The sequence below is a fragment of the Tenebrio molitor genome, chromosome 7 (genome assembly GCF_963966145.1).
Source record: "Tenebrio molitor chromosome 7, icTenMoli1.1, whole genome shotgun sequence".
NCBI classification, from domain to species: Eukaryota; Metazoa; Arthropoda; class Insecta; order Coleoptera; family Tenebrionidae; genus Tenebrio; species Tenebrio molitor.
This window is the reverse complement of record NC_091052.1, coordinates 1373651-1391374: the sequence shown is the minus strand read 5'-3', so window position 1 is coordinate 1391374 and position 17724 is coordinate 1373651. Positions and strand designations below refer to the sequence as shown.

Here is a 17724-nt window from a genome sequence, read left to right as displayed (position 1 = left end):
TATGCCAACCTAAAAATTTTCGTAAAATGTTCCGTGAAATAAAGGCTATAAGGACATCCCAGATGATGACGTCGCGTTCGTTAATATGTCTATTAGAAAATCAAAATGGAGGCAAATTACAAAAAAAACTTCAAACCACTGGATTCTTTCCGTCAAGGTGCTTCTTTAGAGCCGAAAAAATTATACCTTTCCCAATTTCGAGAAATAGCCAAACTTAAAAAAAAAATATATCGTGTGTTCCACAAAAAACTCACTCGCAGCAAGCCATGACAAAAGTGAAGTATGTCTTAGTACCAGATGTGAAATGAACTACTAAAGTAAATTTATAGGTTATCTGTCACTCACAATATGTAAGTAACAAATGAACTACTTCCAGTGATCCTAAAATTGACATGACCAGTCTATCTATCTCTATAGTCATGGCTTACTGCGAGTGAGTTTTTATTGGAACACACGATATATTTTTGCGTAGGGCGACGATTCTTGCGACAGTGGACTATTTTTGCCGAGTCCTATTGGGTGATTGCAAATGATTGTGGATAAATATGGCAACTATGTACAAACATTTTTGTGACATTATTTGTATGACAATTCAGATGCGTGCATTTGAATTTTTTAGGTTATAATTTAATTGCACTAAATTAATTACGGAATTGACAATAAGACGAATATTTAACAACGAAACGTCATATGACGGGACCTGACGCCAACCTAACAAAAAATGTCTTGTCCTGCTGCGTGTTTAAAACAGTCGTGACGGCTAATACTTTTCTAACTTTTGAAACGAAAGGTTTTAGGGTGGTATTTAAGAAAATTTTGACATTGACAATTGTTTAAAAAAAGGACTATGATGTAAATATTAGAAACAAAATAATTGTTTCGGTAGGTCTTGGGGAACGGCCGAGCGCGGGGAACAGAAAGGTGCGGGAGGGTGATCGAGGTTTGCATTTCGAATGACTTATTAGAAATTTTATTGCAACGTTAGTTTTTTAATCATAACTTGATTAATATTGCCTCAAAATTATAACAATAAAAACCATCGTAATCAGAGAATATCTGTCTTTAGTTCTTAAAGAATACATTTTTTCCATGTGAGGCTTAGTTTTCGAGCAATGGAGTGAGAAACGTAAAAACACGGCAAAATTAACGAATTTTTGGCGAGCGTCGAACAGAGATACAGCCATTTCAATTTTATTCTTCCCATAAGACCCAATGCTTCTTTAAAAACTGTTTATTTTTTTACAACCAAACGGCTACAGAAAATATTACAAAGTTTCTACCAAAAAAATACTTGAACATCGGCTATCCGATAAGCTACATAACTCGAAAATTTTGAATAACGCCCTTTTGCACACGACAATTTTTGAACTTTTTGGAAGTTCACCTATACATAATCAATCGATTTAGCAAGGTGTCAGCTTTTTGCCATTAACTGCCCACACGACGAACTTTTAAGCCTCTGAATCGGAAGCCAGCGAATATTTTTGTCATTTCATTTTACGAGAATTTTACGATACGTACCGTGGTAGATGTGGCAATCACGGAGGTGACCATTTGGCAACAGTGCGCTATAACGTCCCGCTACAAGAGGAAGAGAAATAGACTACGTCCACTGATAGAATGCATTTTTTTAAATATCCTTAAGGGGGCCCTAAACGTACAATCATATTTATAAGACATGTATGTGCAAACAACTGACACAAACAAAAGTAGTACCCACATTATCCAACTATCCTTTGGATATTTGTTTGTACAATCAATTTTAAGATAAAGTTTGCGTAATGTAGGAATATGATTTTTCATGTATATTACATAGAAGTTGGAGATACAAAATGTACGACCACACGTAACAACAAGTGATTGCCAATTATTTCATTTACTCTGTTTGTACAAACATGTTGAGTAGTCTAGTTTTCAACTAATTGTGGTAATAAAACTGCGTGCGTTGAAGTAAATCGAGCTATTAAAATAATTTGTTCCTTACCTAGACGTGCTTAATTCGTGTTCAACATGGCAACGAAAAGAAGGGCAGCATAATTATGTTTTTTTGTTCGACACTGTCAGAATTTGAGAATTTTCTCCTATGTGAACGGATTTTGATAAATGTCACAACTTGTCAAAACGAAACGTCAAGCTAATTTTAAAGGTTTTAAGCGATTTGGAGCCTTTAAAGGGCTCGTCGAACAAAAAAACGTTGTATTCAACTCGTTCTTGTGTAAATTGGGCCTTTGTTGGCACGAGTGAGCCATTTTAAAACGCGAGTGAAACGAGCGTTTTAAAGGCCCACGAGTGCCAAAAAAGGCCCAATTTACACACAAACTCGTCAAATAAACTACTAATAATTGCTTTATTATTACACGACGAAGAGTGTTACAAGAAAAAACGATTATGGTGTAAAGAATGGTACTATTGCGAGCATGGAATTTCGGGCAGCAATTTACATGTCATTTAAAAAAACCCAATGTAGTCTAAGCTTTATTGTCATAAATGTTATAATAATTAATTTTGAAGAAACTTCAAAATAAACTGTCACAATTATGCACAATTTTATATTTTAGTTATTGATTTCCAAAGTTTAATAAAAAAGATGGTTTAGTTTTCAGAAAATGACATCTAAGCACTTGCAGCTTTTCAGAATTGACGAATGCAATTTGCAAAATGATATGAGACAATAGTAGATATTAAAATAAGGTTATTAATACGTCTAGCACCTAATGCCTATTTCACATTATATATCAGTCAAATTTCAAGTCTGCCCGAAATTCCGTGCTCCCAATAGTACCTAAATTCTCGCATATGAATTGATTGAGGGAACTACGAGTATCAGTGATCTTCAAAATTCAAATCACTCATTTTTGTGAATTTTCTATTAATTAATGGAGGTGCATCAGATGTAGTAGCTGTGTAAACAACACTGCACGAAAACCAAACCTGAATGCCTATTGCTCTATTGTTCTCGTTGATGCGCATGTCCTTGGACAGTAACTACGCGTAAAAATCTAACTCTCCAGATTCTTCGCAAAATGATTGTATGATTTGTTTCTACCAACATATCTCCACGCTACACTCAATTATTGGTTTGCCCAAACAGATTTATGCAAATATCTCCACTAAGATGTTCTAACATGTAGGACCATGTTTTGTTGATGATACAAATATTAGGAAACATATATGTCAAACATTTTAAAGTTGCTTAGACTTGTTGATCAACCCTGTTTGCACAAACAACTTTGCAAAAACATAATTAAACGTGTAGTAGCGACTCATGTATGTGCATACAACTTACTGAAACATGTAAGTCATATTTGTTTTGACATCTAGTCTCTCACTAATTTTGTATGTATGATTTGTTTGTACAGTCAACTTCATAAAACTTGAATGTACGTCTAGGGGCCCCTTTAGATAACAAAATCCCCAAACCATAACATTAAAATATTAAGAAAGTATCATAGATTGTGTTGGTATTATCTTGAAGCATTCGCGCCACTGATTCTCATTGGTTGTTATAAAACCCACGCGAAAAATAAATTATATGACATTTCAAATTTGAAATTGTCAGTGCTGTCAAGTGATTTAAGCATTTAGATTTGCGATTTTTCATCTTTAGAGCTTTGTTTTGCGTTCCTCTGGTTTTAAAAGTTATAAGTTTTGATCGTGTTGCTGTTTTGATCTTCTCCGTTGCGATTTTTGTTGATTTCTTTGAATTTGTGAAGTGAGTGCGTGCCTCAAGAATCTAGCATAATGAACACTTTAAGTGACATTACAAACATCGAAAATGATACAGAGGTAATTTTTGTTCATGCATTAAATATTAAATAATCTCTTGTTTGTTTTAGCCATTTCCGAAAAAAGCTGGATATTTTCATTTCAGTAGCCAGCTTTTTTCGGAAATTCGAAAATGTATTGTGCGTTGCATTTTTAAATCCATGGGGCACATTATCACTCTTGAAATACCCTGTATTAATAAAACCTAATATATTACCCCTGCTATACTGAAGTTTTCTTTCGTCTTTCCTAAGTGCAAACATGCAGAATAATAATAAAACATCACGTGTAAACCTGTTCTTTCATTTTTTTAAATTTCGCGCCGGATCTATTTCTTATAGCGTAGAGTGAACACTTTTAGTTACATTTATGTCAAGCAATCTATCAGTGGACAGAGTTTACCTTTGATTTTATAAAAAATCAAAGGAAATACCTAATCTCCGAATTTTGTATAGGAACGGTTTGTCGTTTATTATAATGGATCATAAACTACTCGTATTACTCCACTCTTTCTGTTGTCTTTATCTATAATTGTTTCCGAAAATTCTCCTTATTGATATTTAAAAACTGTACAGGAAAAGTTCCTCCCATTGACCTCATTTTTTGCTGTGGGATTTTTGTTTTTTTTTGCGAATTTCTCTAAAATGGAAAAAGCAAGGTAAATTTTTTTCGGCTCAAAAGACGCGCGTTGATAAGGGGAATCCAATCCTAGGCCAATCTTCGGATGCTACCTGTTCAGTTAAAAAAATTTTTTAAATTAAATTAATTCACTAGTTATTTTATTTAAATCAAGAGAACTTTAAATCTAAACGGAAATACTACAAAGTGCACGTACCTCATTAGAGGCATTTGCTAGTGCGCTGTTTTATAATAGTGTCGGGAAACTTATTGTCATTGAAGAGATGTAACACGTCGTCCGTGAGTGACAGAGAATTTCAAATGCTTCATATTTCTCGTCTGGCTGAGAATTGCTTATGTGTCTCGAATACATAATTGGCATTTGAAATTGCAAAGCAAGGCTCCGAATCGCAATCTAGAGTTTGTTTGGTCGGTCTGACAAGTGTCAAGACTTTCACGTGATATATGAGAAAAATAAGAAATAAGGTTGAACGCGCCTTCCTCGGGGAGGCGGCTTAACAGGATACATGATTAATGAATGGTGTATTACAAATCTTCATCACTTATGCATGTATGTTGTCTGAATCAATTCCGTCGATTGAATTTTTTGGATATCAACGTGCTAAGTCAGACATGAGGAAAAAATTCGACCGTACACACTTAATAATGAAATATAACGGTGATAAAGGTAGATAGAAGATTAAAAAAACGCACTTTAACAAAATGAAATTCAGTTTAACAACAAAGAATATAAATTCCTCCACGCACGCAGCAATATTGAAATGGCCCTTTGGGACGTCATTATATAACCATAACGTGCGTGTCGCGTTTATTAATTGTTAATGTTTACACATTTACATGTTCTTATCAACATTGCAACAATTTATAACAGGACAATAACCAACAAAGACGCCTTGTTAAGACTCGCTCACACGTCATTCCCCTTTTTAATTAATTAACCGTCCGAGTCCACTCTCTTAATATTTCAACATCTAATAAAGAAGCTGGGTTTTGTTTTAACTTTTGTATTAAATGTAAGATAGGGAAACGAACAAACTCGAATGAGATGAATTAAGTTTGCATAGAAGCACAGTCTCCAGTCAGCAGAGCGACCGTTACATTTAAATTTGTGATAATGTCGTGAGTAATGCAAGAGGACAGACATGTGCTTGTCAGTAGCTTCATTGTCTTCTACTACGAGGCTTCAACTACTTTAAAGCTCACCCCTTCTGTTTAATTCCACCCTTAATGACCGACATAAACCTGATTTCGTGTACAATTACAACTTTACGGTTGGCACCACGTCAAAATAATAATCGTCATTGTCGCGGTTTTTTTTTCATTCCAACCCCTAACCGACGATAAATTTAAATTGGAAAAACCACATTTATAAAATGAGGAACGTTAAGTTGAGCACATGGACAATTAGCCGAAAGAGATGTTTAAAAATTAATCGGGGGAAAACTGGTTGGTTTATCGAAATAGGGTCAAAATGTCTCAACACATCTGGAATGAGATAAAGAATGCTGAAATTTTATTTGCAAGGTCATTTCTATAAAAACAATCGTCTAATGATTGTCAAAATGATCGAAAAATCAAATATTCTCAATATTTACAAATAACCTTTGGCCGTTTTAGCAATCGTGTTAATGTATCTGTTTTGATAGTAGGAACATCGAAAAAGAAATATTAGGTATTGATGTTAATCTCTTTTACTGATTTTTGTGTTTTTTCATAATTTATAAAGATTTTTCTTTCATCGATTGTAATTTAAATCGATTAACAGTTAAGTAACAACTGTATCTAATTTGTTTCTGGCAGTGTATTCTTAAATCTTTGGAAGGTAGAAAGAATTTTTTTTTTTGGAGATAATCTTGGGTGGCCCTTTGGGTGATTTTTCCAAGAAAATATGTGACGTCTCAAATATTGGGCGACGCGATGCATAATTAAAATATAAATATTTGAGTCTGTGTAAAGCGGGGGAATGTGGGTAGATTATACCATTGCGCTCCTGGGTTTGCTAATTAAAGAACATGGCTGTTGAGCAAGGTGCATAGATAATAAAGAATTAAATTAAAACAGAAAAAGTTTGCAATGTTCGCCAAGTCCCTCCACCCGCCGCCTTCATATCAAGCGAGTAGACAATTTTTCTGGGTTTGCTAATGAATTTAGGCCCCGTCCGCAGCCAGCTAGATTGCCTCTCGCTGCACCAGAATTAGTCCTGGCCCCTACACTGTCGTCTCAAGGGAACCAACTTGCGTCGTTGACAATTTGAAACTTATTTTAACATTCATATAGAGGTACATGTCCTGTCCCTAATTTATATGTATATTTATTAGTATCTGCATATCTTGTCGGAACGTAATGAACGCTCCGGACCTGAAAGAGTAGCCGGGGCTGGAGGAAGGTTGATTTATTTATGCCTCCTGGAGAGGCCATTCATAACACAATACATATTTGACCCTTCAACACAGCGGCGAAAAAGTTTCCTCCCTCGAAAATGAATTAAAATGCGAGTTTAATGAAGCCATGTATTTGAGTTAGCACGAGATCCAGTCGGCCCGGACTCGGAATGTCTTCTCGTCTGGGGATGGCGTTAATTATGAGGAACAAGTCCGGTTCTGACGTCGCGAATCCAAACAACCTCCTGCTAAAACCGATACTTTCGCAAAAAGTCTTCATATCTTCATATTCTTGTGCTTTTTTAAAGCGTAGATTAATTGGAGCATGTTGACAGCTAACCTAAAATTTACAGACAAAAATCTTTCTCTTTTTCTTTCGTTGCAATGTTTTACATTAAAAATGGAATAACTCAACGATTCCTGTTCTCGAAGCAAATATCCAAGGGCACTCTTTGCTGAAAACAAACATTTTCAATTACACATGTCATTCGTGTGAAACGGCGGGAAATTCAAACTTTACACTGTTCTAAAGTAAAAACGTTCTGGATGTGAATGGTCAAACTCAAAGTCGCTTAAAACTTATGATTGCACTGTACGTTAGTGAGATCTGTCATTAATTCCAAATACGTCATTGGCGCGCCTAGTTACTTTTGCTGGTAGTGCCAACCTAACGACAAGCCCCCAATTCACATCTATAACGTTCCGGCAGTAAACGGTTTAATTTTTCCAACGCCTACTCAGCCCAGGATCTTATTATTCTTATTTGAACGCGCGATATCTTCATTACAGGATGTTTGCACAATATTGTAATAGAATAATTGAGAGATTTTTTCAAACGCTCCCCAAGAATTAAACCTCGTGGCAGGATATTCACTAACAGGTGGAACAAAACCTGAATAAGTCTATGAAAAACTATAACACTCTAATAACTACACTTTCATCTATAACAGGTGTTTGTTATGGTTTATTTTTTAAAAAATTTGTAAGCAAAGATTGCAAATGCATCCGTATAAGAGAGTGACAGTTCAGCAGCTTCATCCTGCAGATTTTAACTTGACTAGTATTTCAGTAAATATATTTCAATTACATCAGTGACTATTAAATTGTCATTTGATGACCTTAAAGTTCATCGCAAAATTCAATTATTTATATTATGTTAATAAATTTAGATTTGTTTTGAATGTAAATGATAAAATGTTATCTAACTCATTTATTAATTGTAGAACATAAATAAATTTATCTTTGCAATAATTTCGAATAATGAGTGGTGCGTTCACAATCGATTCTTCAACGCCAACTTTGAGGATAGTATTCCTATTTATACAGGGTGACCCAGACCTGGCGAATCAAACTTAGAGTGCGTTTTCCTTGGTGATAACTGGAAGCAATAGCGTTTAAAAAAAAGTACAGGGTATAATAGATTATTATTTGTAATGAATAATTAAAGTTGACCAATCAGAAGGACGCTGTTAATTTGAATTTCAGGTAAATTTAACCAACAGTTTGAATTGCCTAGCAACATAATTCTAGTAAGAATGGTATGGAATTTCCAGTAAATGTTTGGGCAACTGTAATGATTTTGACAACGTCAAGTTATAATTTAATTCGAAATTGTCAAACTTTCTATTGAAATCATGTATACAGCTGCAGAGTATGCCGAAATGCTCATACTTTATGGAGAGTGTGGGCGCAATGCACGTGAAGATGCAAGAGAATATGCAATACGTTTTCCATGAGGTTTGCCATAACGTATTTCTACGGTTGGTGGTCCCCCGCGAGAAGTTAGAACGCCCGAGACTGAAGATGCTGTTCTTCAGTCCTTTGATGACGACGGTGGAAGAAGAATATTTGAAGAACTATATTTACCGCGAACTTATCAATATTTTAGAAGAACTGATTGACCAAATTCACCAAGCACTGGCTACTGTTATTCCTAATATGCTTAGACTGGCAAGGGAAAATTTAATAAAACGAGCTCGCCTATTCCTTCAGATGAAAGGTGGTCATTTGGAACACTTGTTATAAATTATTCTTTTTATTTTGCATGTTTTTTATTTCATTTATTGCATTCCACATCGTTTAAGTTATAAAATTTGATCCTAAAATTTTACTAATAATGAATAATAATAATAAATATTATCTATTCACTTTGATTGTGACCACAACGAAAAACATAGTAGGCGCTGTTTAGCTGTGTGCTGCATACGTTTTACACTAAATATTTGTGTGGTGTGAACATGATGGAAAATGTCAGAATTGTCAAAACTTGACCATGGTAGTAAAGCAATGATTTTTATGTATTTATCAATATTAATAACGGAAATCAATATTTGAAGTAGGAGAAACTAAAAACGTCTGTCTGATTCTGTGATCACGTCTGTTGAAAAGTGGAGTTATATCCAGGTACAGATTATTTAACGTAAAAACTTCGAAATCACCTCATGCAATTCTCGATATTAATGAAGAACGAAGGAAATGGTAATTTGGCAGTAAGACAAACGCGAAAAATGCCTGGTATAAAGGTAATCAGAACTTTCAATTAGCATTGATTAATACAAATATTTTCAGATAAAAACTAATCAGACAGAAAGTTCAAAAAAATGATTTACAGGGGATGAAAAGGCAGAAGATATCAAACTACAACACTTACTAGCCAAAATGTACAACAAAAAAGCACAAATAGAGTTAACTTTATTAGTGATATTCATTTTTGTGAGTTGTTTTCCCGTTGGCTTCAATAAATGTCTCGAAACAAGTCAATATTAACCGTTTGGTCCCAACTTTGAGAAGACGACGCGGCATTTTCTTTTTGAATTGTAAAATTTTGTACCAAAACTCAATTTTATAGATATGCGCACAGTGTACTATTGCGGGCAAAAAAAGTGGGACATCAAATTTCTGTCAGTTTTGAAAAATTCGATGTATATAGTTCAAGCTTTATTGTCATTTTTTTTGACACTATTCCAGCTGACAGTTTAAAAATTTATTTTATCCTCCTATTTTCCTTTTCCAAATGCCCTCTTCTTTTGATAAAGGTAGATTTTGATTGGAACTTTGCATTAAATAAATATTCACTACGTGCTTACTTACAATCGCTCCCTACAACGTACAATACATAATGACAACGTCAATCGATTCAAAGTAGGGTTAGAATCAGGTAAGGGTTATTTCACATTAAAAGTCAAGACAATGACGTTGATGTCCCACTTTTTTTGCCCGCAATAGTACGTTGAAAAACCTACGTTCAAACCTACGTGTAATTCCAGCTTTTTGCAATGTCAAGAATGTTCCTAAAAGTCTTTTCTTTCATTTCGACGATGACGCGTCCCGCTCGTGTAGCTGCGCTAATACCTACGTTGCAAGATGCAGAGTGTATGCACAGGGTCAGGATAAATTTCTTGTGATTCCGATTCACTTCAGAGGCCCTGCATATTTCACTTTTTACTAAGATTTTTAAGGTAGTAATATTACTCACTTGACGCTACGTCGCCATTTTACCTTCCATCAACAACATCATATCCCTCCCGTCAATTTCTCATACCCCTCAAGGTTACAATTGCTCTGGAAATTTTCGCTCATAACAAACCATAGAAAGTTCTTGTGTTTCCTGATGAAGATTCTATTTGTTCCCCTGCCTTTGGCGAAATTATCCCATTTTTGGTTATTTCAAAAGTACCTATAGTTGTCACTTTTGACGTCTGTTCCGACAAGTCGACCAGATAAATATTGAAAATAATTTTATTATTCATTTGAATTACACGTTGCTTGGCAATTGATGGAAGGTACTGAATTTTCTCGTAAAGGGAAAATTAGATCGAGTTATATTGGTCAAATGGATTAATTCATAATTAAAAAGCTGTTGCACCCTGAATATTTTTGTAAACATTTTTTACCTTCATTACCAATAAGGAAAACGCACTCCAAGTTTGATCCGCGAGTTCTGTATATTGCTACTTGATATAACAGAATTGAAAAATATAAAATGGCAAAAAGTTGCGAGTTGGTGTTTTCCGAATTGTGTGTTCGTTGATAAAACGGGAAAACGCAAGAGGTAATGAAGTTAAACTCCTGAAGGCTGTGAATTTTATCGATGCTTAGTTATGCAGGAAATATTGTCACGGTCCTCCCCTATTCAGATCTGTGGAATTTTCACTTGCAAATGAAAACATGAATAATAAATGCGGTACTTTCCAGTGCACGAATTTGTAATTGAGACCGTAAGCACATTAGCCAGAAACGTCGGATTCTTATTGTTCGAGTTATAAAGTAAACAGTGACACCCCTGCAGCGAAGAAGTAAAGTACCTCACTGGCTTTTGCCATTTTAAGGAAAACCTAATTTTCTCATATTAGCTGGCGCGTACAAAAGAAAACTTTTTCCCCGAGAGATGTTATAGACAGTTAAATTGAATTCGGCTATGGTTCCGGCGTTATTAAATCACACGACAACTTTTAATATTTCACGCAACTTTTATCACGACCCAAGAATTATATACAGCTAAACGAATCGGAGCTTGGCGTTTAATTGTCTTGCGGTGTTGTAATTGGATTATTCCGGAGGGCGCCAACAGATCAAGATCGGACCGAGGTGTAACCCGGGATTAGTCGCAATAAAACGTGGAGACTTTTCAATAATTTAGGGGTTTTGGACGAGGAACGGTGTAGATTTGAGGCATCGCCGGCCGTAATGTAGTTATGAGGCATTATATTTTAATCCTCGGCACACGATGCCGAGTTAACGGCGGCGGGAATACTATGAAAATTAAATGATATGGCTGTCTCGGAGGAGGTAATTTTAAACACTTCTGTTGTCATAAAAGATGCGAGAAAGAACCATTCCGCGACTTTGAAAAAGAGGAGACAAGGGACTCTGTTTTGAGAGTTAAATAAAATAACATTTCTATGAGAGTGCGAGACGGGAGGCGTTATGAGACTAGAGGGACATTACGACATTCATGCGGGACACACAAATAATAAATATTATAATACAAATGGCGGGCAGCGTGTTGTTTGCCCCAGCTCGACAATGCAACACATTGTTATACACGTCGTCCTGATGACAGTTTTGCTTCTTTGAAAAAGTTTTATCGCCGTCACGGGAACGGACCGCCTCGAAGCCTTTGCTCGAAACGTGCATGTTTTAGTATAATGTCCTTTTGCACAGATAGGAAGCGAAGATCGGAAGAGACTGGCTTGGACGCGACTCGAAGATTTTACCTTCAAAAGCGACAGCGGTGGCGCTTTCCAAAATCTCCCACAAGACGCAGATCCTTGTCTCGTCTCTTAATTTCAAGATGCTCCTCCAAGATAAAATGCAAAAATAAACTTAGAAGGTATCGACTGAACTGGATGCATGTTTACTGAAGGATGCAGCTCACGTAATATGCACAAGGCAACGACAGAGCATACTACAAGAAAACACCTCTACTTTACCACATTTGTTACATTCTTTAAGTGGCAAATTCACTACAAGACAAGTTTATAAGGAACTATCGGTTTAAATTATAACTCCAAGAAACTCTTGAGCTTTTGTCAGAATTTGTTAACGAAAAATCGAATAAAAGAGGATGAAAATTCCAACACGAGACGTAGGCGAGTAGTGGAATCATCCGAGTGAATAATAGCCATACGCGAGTTGAAAACTATACTTTGGTTGCTACGCGATGCGCGACTTATTGTTTACAAACGCATCCGATTGGCGGTCTGCTATTGTAGAATGCAAATACGAGGGATGTGATTGGCCGACAGCAGTGGATTCCAACACGGGGCGTGGAATTGGTATAATTCTTTTATTGAATATCCAACAAGAAATTATATTCTCACCGAAATATATGGAAAAGTAGCTTACACAATATGTTTTTTTTTTAATTTACTGCTATGTATTTCTTACGAAATACATTTTTTGATCACCTGTAAGATTTAAATTTGCAACATCCAGGACGGCTAAGCTAATGTAGATTAAATTGAAATATTTATTACAACTTAAATTCGACTTCCGATAAAAATAAACTAACTAACAACATAACAACTATAGAAATGATAAGCCCCACTTATAACAATTATCATATAAAACAAATTTACTGATGGTACATGACGATATAATCAAATGTGAACCAGACATTGCAGCAACATGTTGCTCATCACTTTAATTATTCTCGGAACAGTGTTATTTAGTATTTATATTATTCGAATTTTTTCAGAAAATGTAAACTATTGGAGAAAAAAAGGTGTGAAATATGTAAAACCTTTACCACTTCTTGGTAACATGCTGCCAGTGGTGACAGGTTCGCAGTCGTTCTGGACAATACTTTTAGACGTATACAGGGCTTTCCCAAACGAAAGGTAAAACATTTTCCACTTGTTAATATTTTCAGTAACAAAGTAAATTAAAGATACTTCGGATTTTTTCAATTTATGACTCCCGTGCTTATAGTAAGAGATCCAGAATTAATAAAATCGATTACGATTAAAAATTTCGAAAATTTTGTTGACCACACTGGATTTCTTTCATCTGAAGCTGACCCCATATGGGGCAAAAATTTGTTCGCCAGTGAAGGTAAGAAACCATTTCTTTCTTTTGTCTTCTGTGAAGTGTCTGTCGTAGGTGAAAGATGGAGAGACTTGCGACAATCATTAAGTCCTGTTTTTACCAGCAGCAAAATGCGCAATATGTTTATCTTAATGGACGAGTGCGCAAAACAGTTAGTTGACTACTTTAAAGACAAAAATCAGGACATCACAGAAGTGGAACTGAAGAATGTTTTTACAAGATACACCAACGATACAATTGCTACCGCAGCTTTTGGAATCAAATGCGATTCATTCAAAGACCAAAACAACGAATTTTTAATGAAAGGTTACGAACTGTCTAACTTTACAGGTCTCAACAGGTTTAAGTTTTTCTTGTACGGTAATTTTCCCAAGATAGCATCAGTAAGTGGGCATTACTTTTAATACCTGTAGTAACCATTACAGTTTTAGTTTCTTAAATTGAAAATAATCGAGGATAGAGTTGCTAATTTCTTCAGGTCAGTTGTTGAGGAAACTATCAATTTACGCATCGAGAAAAATATTGTCCGCCCTGACTTAATCCACTTCCTAATTTTGGCAAGAAAAGGTAAACTAAAACACGAGGATTACCAGAACTTGCCCGAAGCTGGTTTCGCAGCTGTGAAAGAGTCAAACTGGGGTAAAAGCGACGACAAAGTAAACTTTATGTCAAACGAAGACATCACCGCACAAGCCGTTGTCTTTTTCCTCGGTGGTTTTGACACAGCCTCGTCTTTGATGGCGTTTACAGGCCTCGAGCTTGCCCTCAATCCTGGCATTCAAAGAAAACTCAAAGACGAAATTATTAGAACTCACCAAGAATGCGACGGCAAAATCACATACGAGAAACTTCTTAGCATGAAATACCTAGACATGGTGATTTCAGAATCGTTACGAAAGTGGCCTCAAGCAGGTTTCATAGATCGAAAATGTACAAAGACATTCACAATTGAACCCGAGAGGGAAGGGGAATCTCCACTGACAATCAACAAAGGAGATGTGTGTTGGATACCAGTTTATGCTCTTCATTTAGATCCGAATTACCACCCAAACCCGAATCAATTCGATCCTAAAAGATTCAGCGACGAAAACAAAGACAAAATAAATGGTTCTACGTATTTGCCTTTCGGGATTGGACCACGTAATTGCATCGGTTCTCGATTTGCCTTATTAGAGTCGAAAATTTTACTCTACTATCTTTTGCTTGAATTTGATTTTGTCACCACAAGTAAAACTCAAATTCCCATAAAAATCAGAAAAGATAGTGCTCTGCTTCTGTCGGAAAATGGTTTCCACGTAGGACTCAAACGAACAGAGAATGTTCACTAATTTTTTTTCCATCCATTGCAAAATTTGCTTCTTTAATAAAATCTACTTTATATATTTACAGTAGTTTGATTCTAATGCTGATAGATACTGTTCCAAAAGTGATGCCAACTATCAAGAACTATCAAAATGACAGATAAAAGAGAGGTTAGGTTTATCAACCAAACAATATTAACTAAATCAGTTCATAATGGTTTTCGTTGGGTAAACCCGAGTCAACATTATATTTTATTGTGAAATTTTGAATATTGACCACAGGTAATTAATGAGAGAAATGATTTGACACTTGTCAGCGGCTTGTAGGTTATGTTTGGTGTAATGTAGTGCGGAACCTTATCGTCGAAAGGTGGCAAATAATTTTTACCGATCCAAGCACCCTACGATATCGCAATCATTTTAGAACACGTTGAATATTTAATATTTGTTACAACAAGTAATTTACAAACTAATATTCCTAAGTCAATACCATCTAAAAATTATGTAATCCAAAAATGAAATTATTTTTATTTATTAAAACCAAAGACATATCAACTGTAATTGATATGACCCCACTTATATTATCATATACAACATATTTACTGACGGTACATAATGATATTACCAAATGTCAACTAGATATTGTATCAATATGTTGCTCATCAGTTTAATTATTCTCGGAACTGTGTTGTTTGGTACATATATTATTCGAAGTTCTTTAGAAAATGTAAATCACTGGAAGAAAAGAGGTGTCAAATATGTAAAACCGATACCACTTATTGGCAATATGCTACCAGTGGTAACAAACTCGCAGTCGTTCTGGACATTACTTTTAGACGTGTACAAAGCTTTTCCGAACGAAAGGTAACACATTTTTTTCACTTATTATTTTTATTATTAATTTTGTGATTAAAAGGTACTTCGGCTTCTATCAATATATGACTCCAGTGCTTGTAGTAAAAGACCCAGAATTGATAAAATCCATTACGATAAAAAATTTCGAAAATTTTGTTGACCATACTGGATTTATTTCATCTGAAGCTGACCCCATATGGGGCAAAAATTTATTCGCCAGTGAAGGTATGAAACATTTTGTTAATTCTACTCGTCTGAAGTAATCGTCACAGGTGAAAGATGGAGAGACTTGCGTCAATCATTAAGTCCTGTTTTCACCAGCAGTAAAATGCGCAATATGTTTATTTTAATGGACGAATGCGCAAAACAGTTAGTTGACCACTTCACGGAACAACACAAAAATGTCATAGAAGTGGAATTGAAAGATGTTTTTACGAGATATGCCAATGATACAATTGCTACCGCAGCTTTTGGAATCAAATGCGACTCATTCAAAGACCAAAACAACGAATTTTTATTGAAAGGTTACGAACTGTCTGACTTTACAGGTCTCAACAAGTTTAAGTTTTTCTTGTATGGTAATTTTCCCAAGATTGCAAAAGTAAGTCAGTAGAATTTGCCGTCTTGTAATAATCACTGACATTTTAGTTTTTTAAATTGAAAATAATAGACGATGGAGTTGCAAATTTCTTCAGATCAGTTGTCGATGAAACTATCAATTTACGCATTGAAAACAATGTTGTCCGTCCTGACTTAATCCATTTTCTAATCTTGGCAAGAAAAGGCAAACTGAGATACGAAGACTACCAGAATTTACCCGAAGCTGGTTTCGCAGCTGTGACAGAGTCAAACTTGGGTAACAATGCCAAAGTCAATTTCTTGACGAATGAAGACATTACCGCCCAAGCCATTATCTTTTTTGTCGGTGGTTTCGACACAACTTCCTCTGTGATGGCTTTTACTGGCCTCGAGCTTGCGATCAATCCTAACATTCAAAGAAAACTCAAAGACGAAATTATTAGAGCTCACCAAGAATGCGACGGCAAAATCACATACGAGAAACTTCTTACTATGAAATACCTAGACATGGTGGTATCAGAATCGTTACGAAAGTGGCCCCAAGCCGGTTTCATAGATCGAAAATGTACCAAGAAGTTCACAATTGAACCCGAGAGGGAAGGAGAATCTCCATTGACAATCAACGAAGGAGATGTGTGTTGGATACCAGCTTACGGTCTTCACCTAGATCCAAATTATCACCCAGACCCGACTGTATTTGATCCTGAAAGATTCAGCGCCGAAAACAAAGACAAAATAAATGCTTCTACGTATTTGCCTTTCGAGATTGGACCACGTAATTGTATCGGTTCCCGATTTGCCTTGTTGCAGTCTAAAATTTTACTGTACTATCTTTTGCTTGAATTTGATTTTGTCACCACAAGTAAAACTCAAATTCCCATAAAAATCAGAAAAGATAGTGCTCTGCTTCTGTCAGAAAATGGTTTCCATGTAGGGCTCAAACGAACAGAGAATGCTCCCTAATCATTTAAATTTATCCTCAAAGTAGGCGTTGAAGAGTCGATTGTGAACGCGCCACAGATTACAGATCACGGATCAGCTGGTTAAATCTAACCTCACTTGTTGCGGTTGTTTGTGTTTTTACTCTGCCGACGGGCACAATCGACTCTCGACGAAGGATAAATCTTTATTTAAACATTTATACAGGGTGTTATTGAAAATTGTACAGATATTTTAACCACGAGCTACTGGCTTCATGTAGAACTCGGAAAAACTATCTAAAAAATTCTGTGTCAAAAAATAAATGTCATTTTATTTTTTGACACAGAATTTTTTACAATTTTTTTAAATTGCTTTTAGTCTTCTACGTTGTCCTACAATCTCGTAGGTAAAATTTCGGCACATTTTAAAAATACACCCTGTATATCATATTTTATAAAACGTACACCAATGCGGTTTCCTTGTTTTAAAGCATATTTCCTATAGGTTACTTCGCATTGGCGTATATTTTATAAAACATGATATACAGGGTGTGTTTTTAAAATGTGCCGAAATTTTACCTACGAGATTGTAGGACAACGTAGAAAACTAAAAGCAATTTAAAAAAATTGTAGCTCAAAAATTAAGTGTCGTGGTTAAAATATCTGTATAACTTTCAATAACACCCTGTATTTAATAAAATTACAATGTTGATGGTATTTTTTTTGAATAAAAAG

The 17724-nt window shown here is 35.4% G+C and overlaps 2 protein-coding genes and 1 long non-coding RNA gene across 4 annotated transcripts; 2 read left to right on the top strand and 1 right to left on the bottom strand.

Annotated features, from left to right (window-relative positions):
* Positions 1 to 6781: 6781 nt before the first annotated feature.
* LOC138135276 (uncharacterized) lies at positions 6782 to 10480 on the bottom strand. Of its 2 annotated transcripts, none has more exons than XR_011160911.1 (4): positions 10261 to 10480; positions 10028 to 10210; positions 7179 to 8163; positions 6782 to 7125 (listed from the first exon to the last, which is right to left on the bottom strand). It is a non-coding gene; the product is annotated as an uncharacterized lncRNA (long non-coding RNA). The 2 variants fall into 2 exon arrangements; XR_011160910.1 differs by having other exon boundaries at positions 10040 to 10210.
* Positions 10481 to 12862: 2382 nt separating this feature from the next.
* Positions 12863 to 14718, top strand: LOC138134785 (cytochrome P450 9e2-like). The gene is made up of 4 exons (XM_069053274.1): positions 12863 to 13126; positions 13177 to 13340; positions 13389 to 13717; positions 13766 to 14718. Exons 1-4 carry the CDS (start codon positions 12915 to 12917, stop codon positions 14660 to 14662), a joined length of 1602 nt encoding a protein of 533 aa, XP_068909375.1. The 5' UTR covers positions 12863 to 12914; the 3' UTR covers positions 14663 to 14718.
* Positions 14719 to 15054: 336 nt separating this feature from the next.
* Positions 15055 to 17607, top strand: LOC138134784 (cytochrome P450 9e2-like). Its single transcript, XM_069053273.1, has 4 exons — positions 15055 to 15499; positions 15552 to 15715; positions 15763 to 16091; positions 16139 to 17607. Exons 1-4 carry the CDS (start codon positions 15264 to 15266, stop codon positions 17030 to 17032), a joined length of 1623 nt encoding a protein of 540 aa, XP_068909374.1. The 5' UTR covers positions 15055 to 15263; the 3' UTR covers positions 17033 to 17607.
* The last annotated feature ends 117 nt before the right edge of the window (positions 17608 to 17724 follow it).

Bases quoted from the DNA above. Each gene is read 5' to 3' on its own strand.
- LOC138134784 (XM_069053273.1), top strand. From the start codon at position 15,264: ATGTCAACTAGATATTGTATCAATATGTTGCTCATCAGTTTAATTATT. The intron at 15,716-15,762 runs GTATGAAACATT...TAATCGTCACAG, and splicing joins AAATTTATTCGCCAGTGAAG to GTGAAAGATGGAGAGACTTG. The intron at 16,092-16,138 runs GTAAGTCAGTAG...CTGACATTTTAG, and splicing joins ATTTTCCCAAGATTGCAAAA to TTTTTTAAATTGAAAATAAT.
- LOC138134785 (XM_069053274.1), top strand. From the start codon at position 12,915: ATGTTGCTCATCACTTTAATTATTCTCGGAACAGTGTTATTTAGTATT. The intron at 13,127-13,176 runs GTAAAACATTTT...AGTAAATTAAAG, and splicing joins AGGGCTTTCCCAAACGAAAG to ATACTTCGGATTTTTTCAAT. The intron at 13,341-13,388 runs GTAAGAAACCAT...TGTCTGTCGTAG, and splicing joins AAATTTGTTCGCCAGTGAAG to GTGAAAGATGGAGAGACTTG.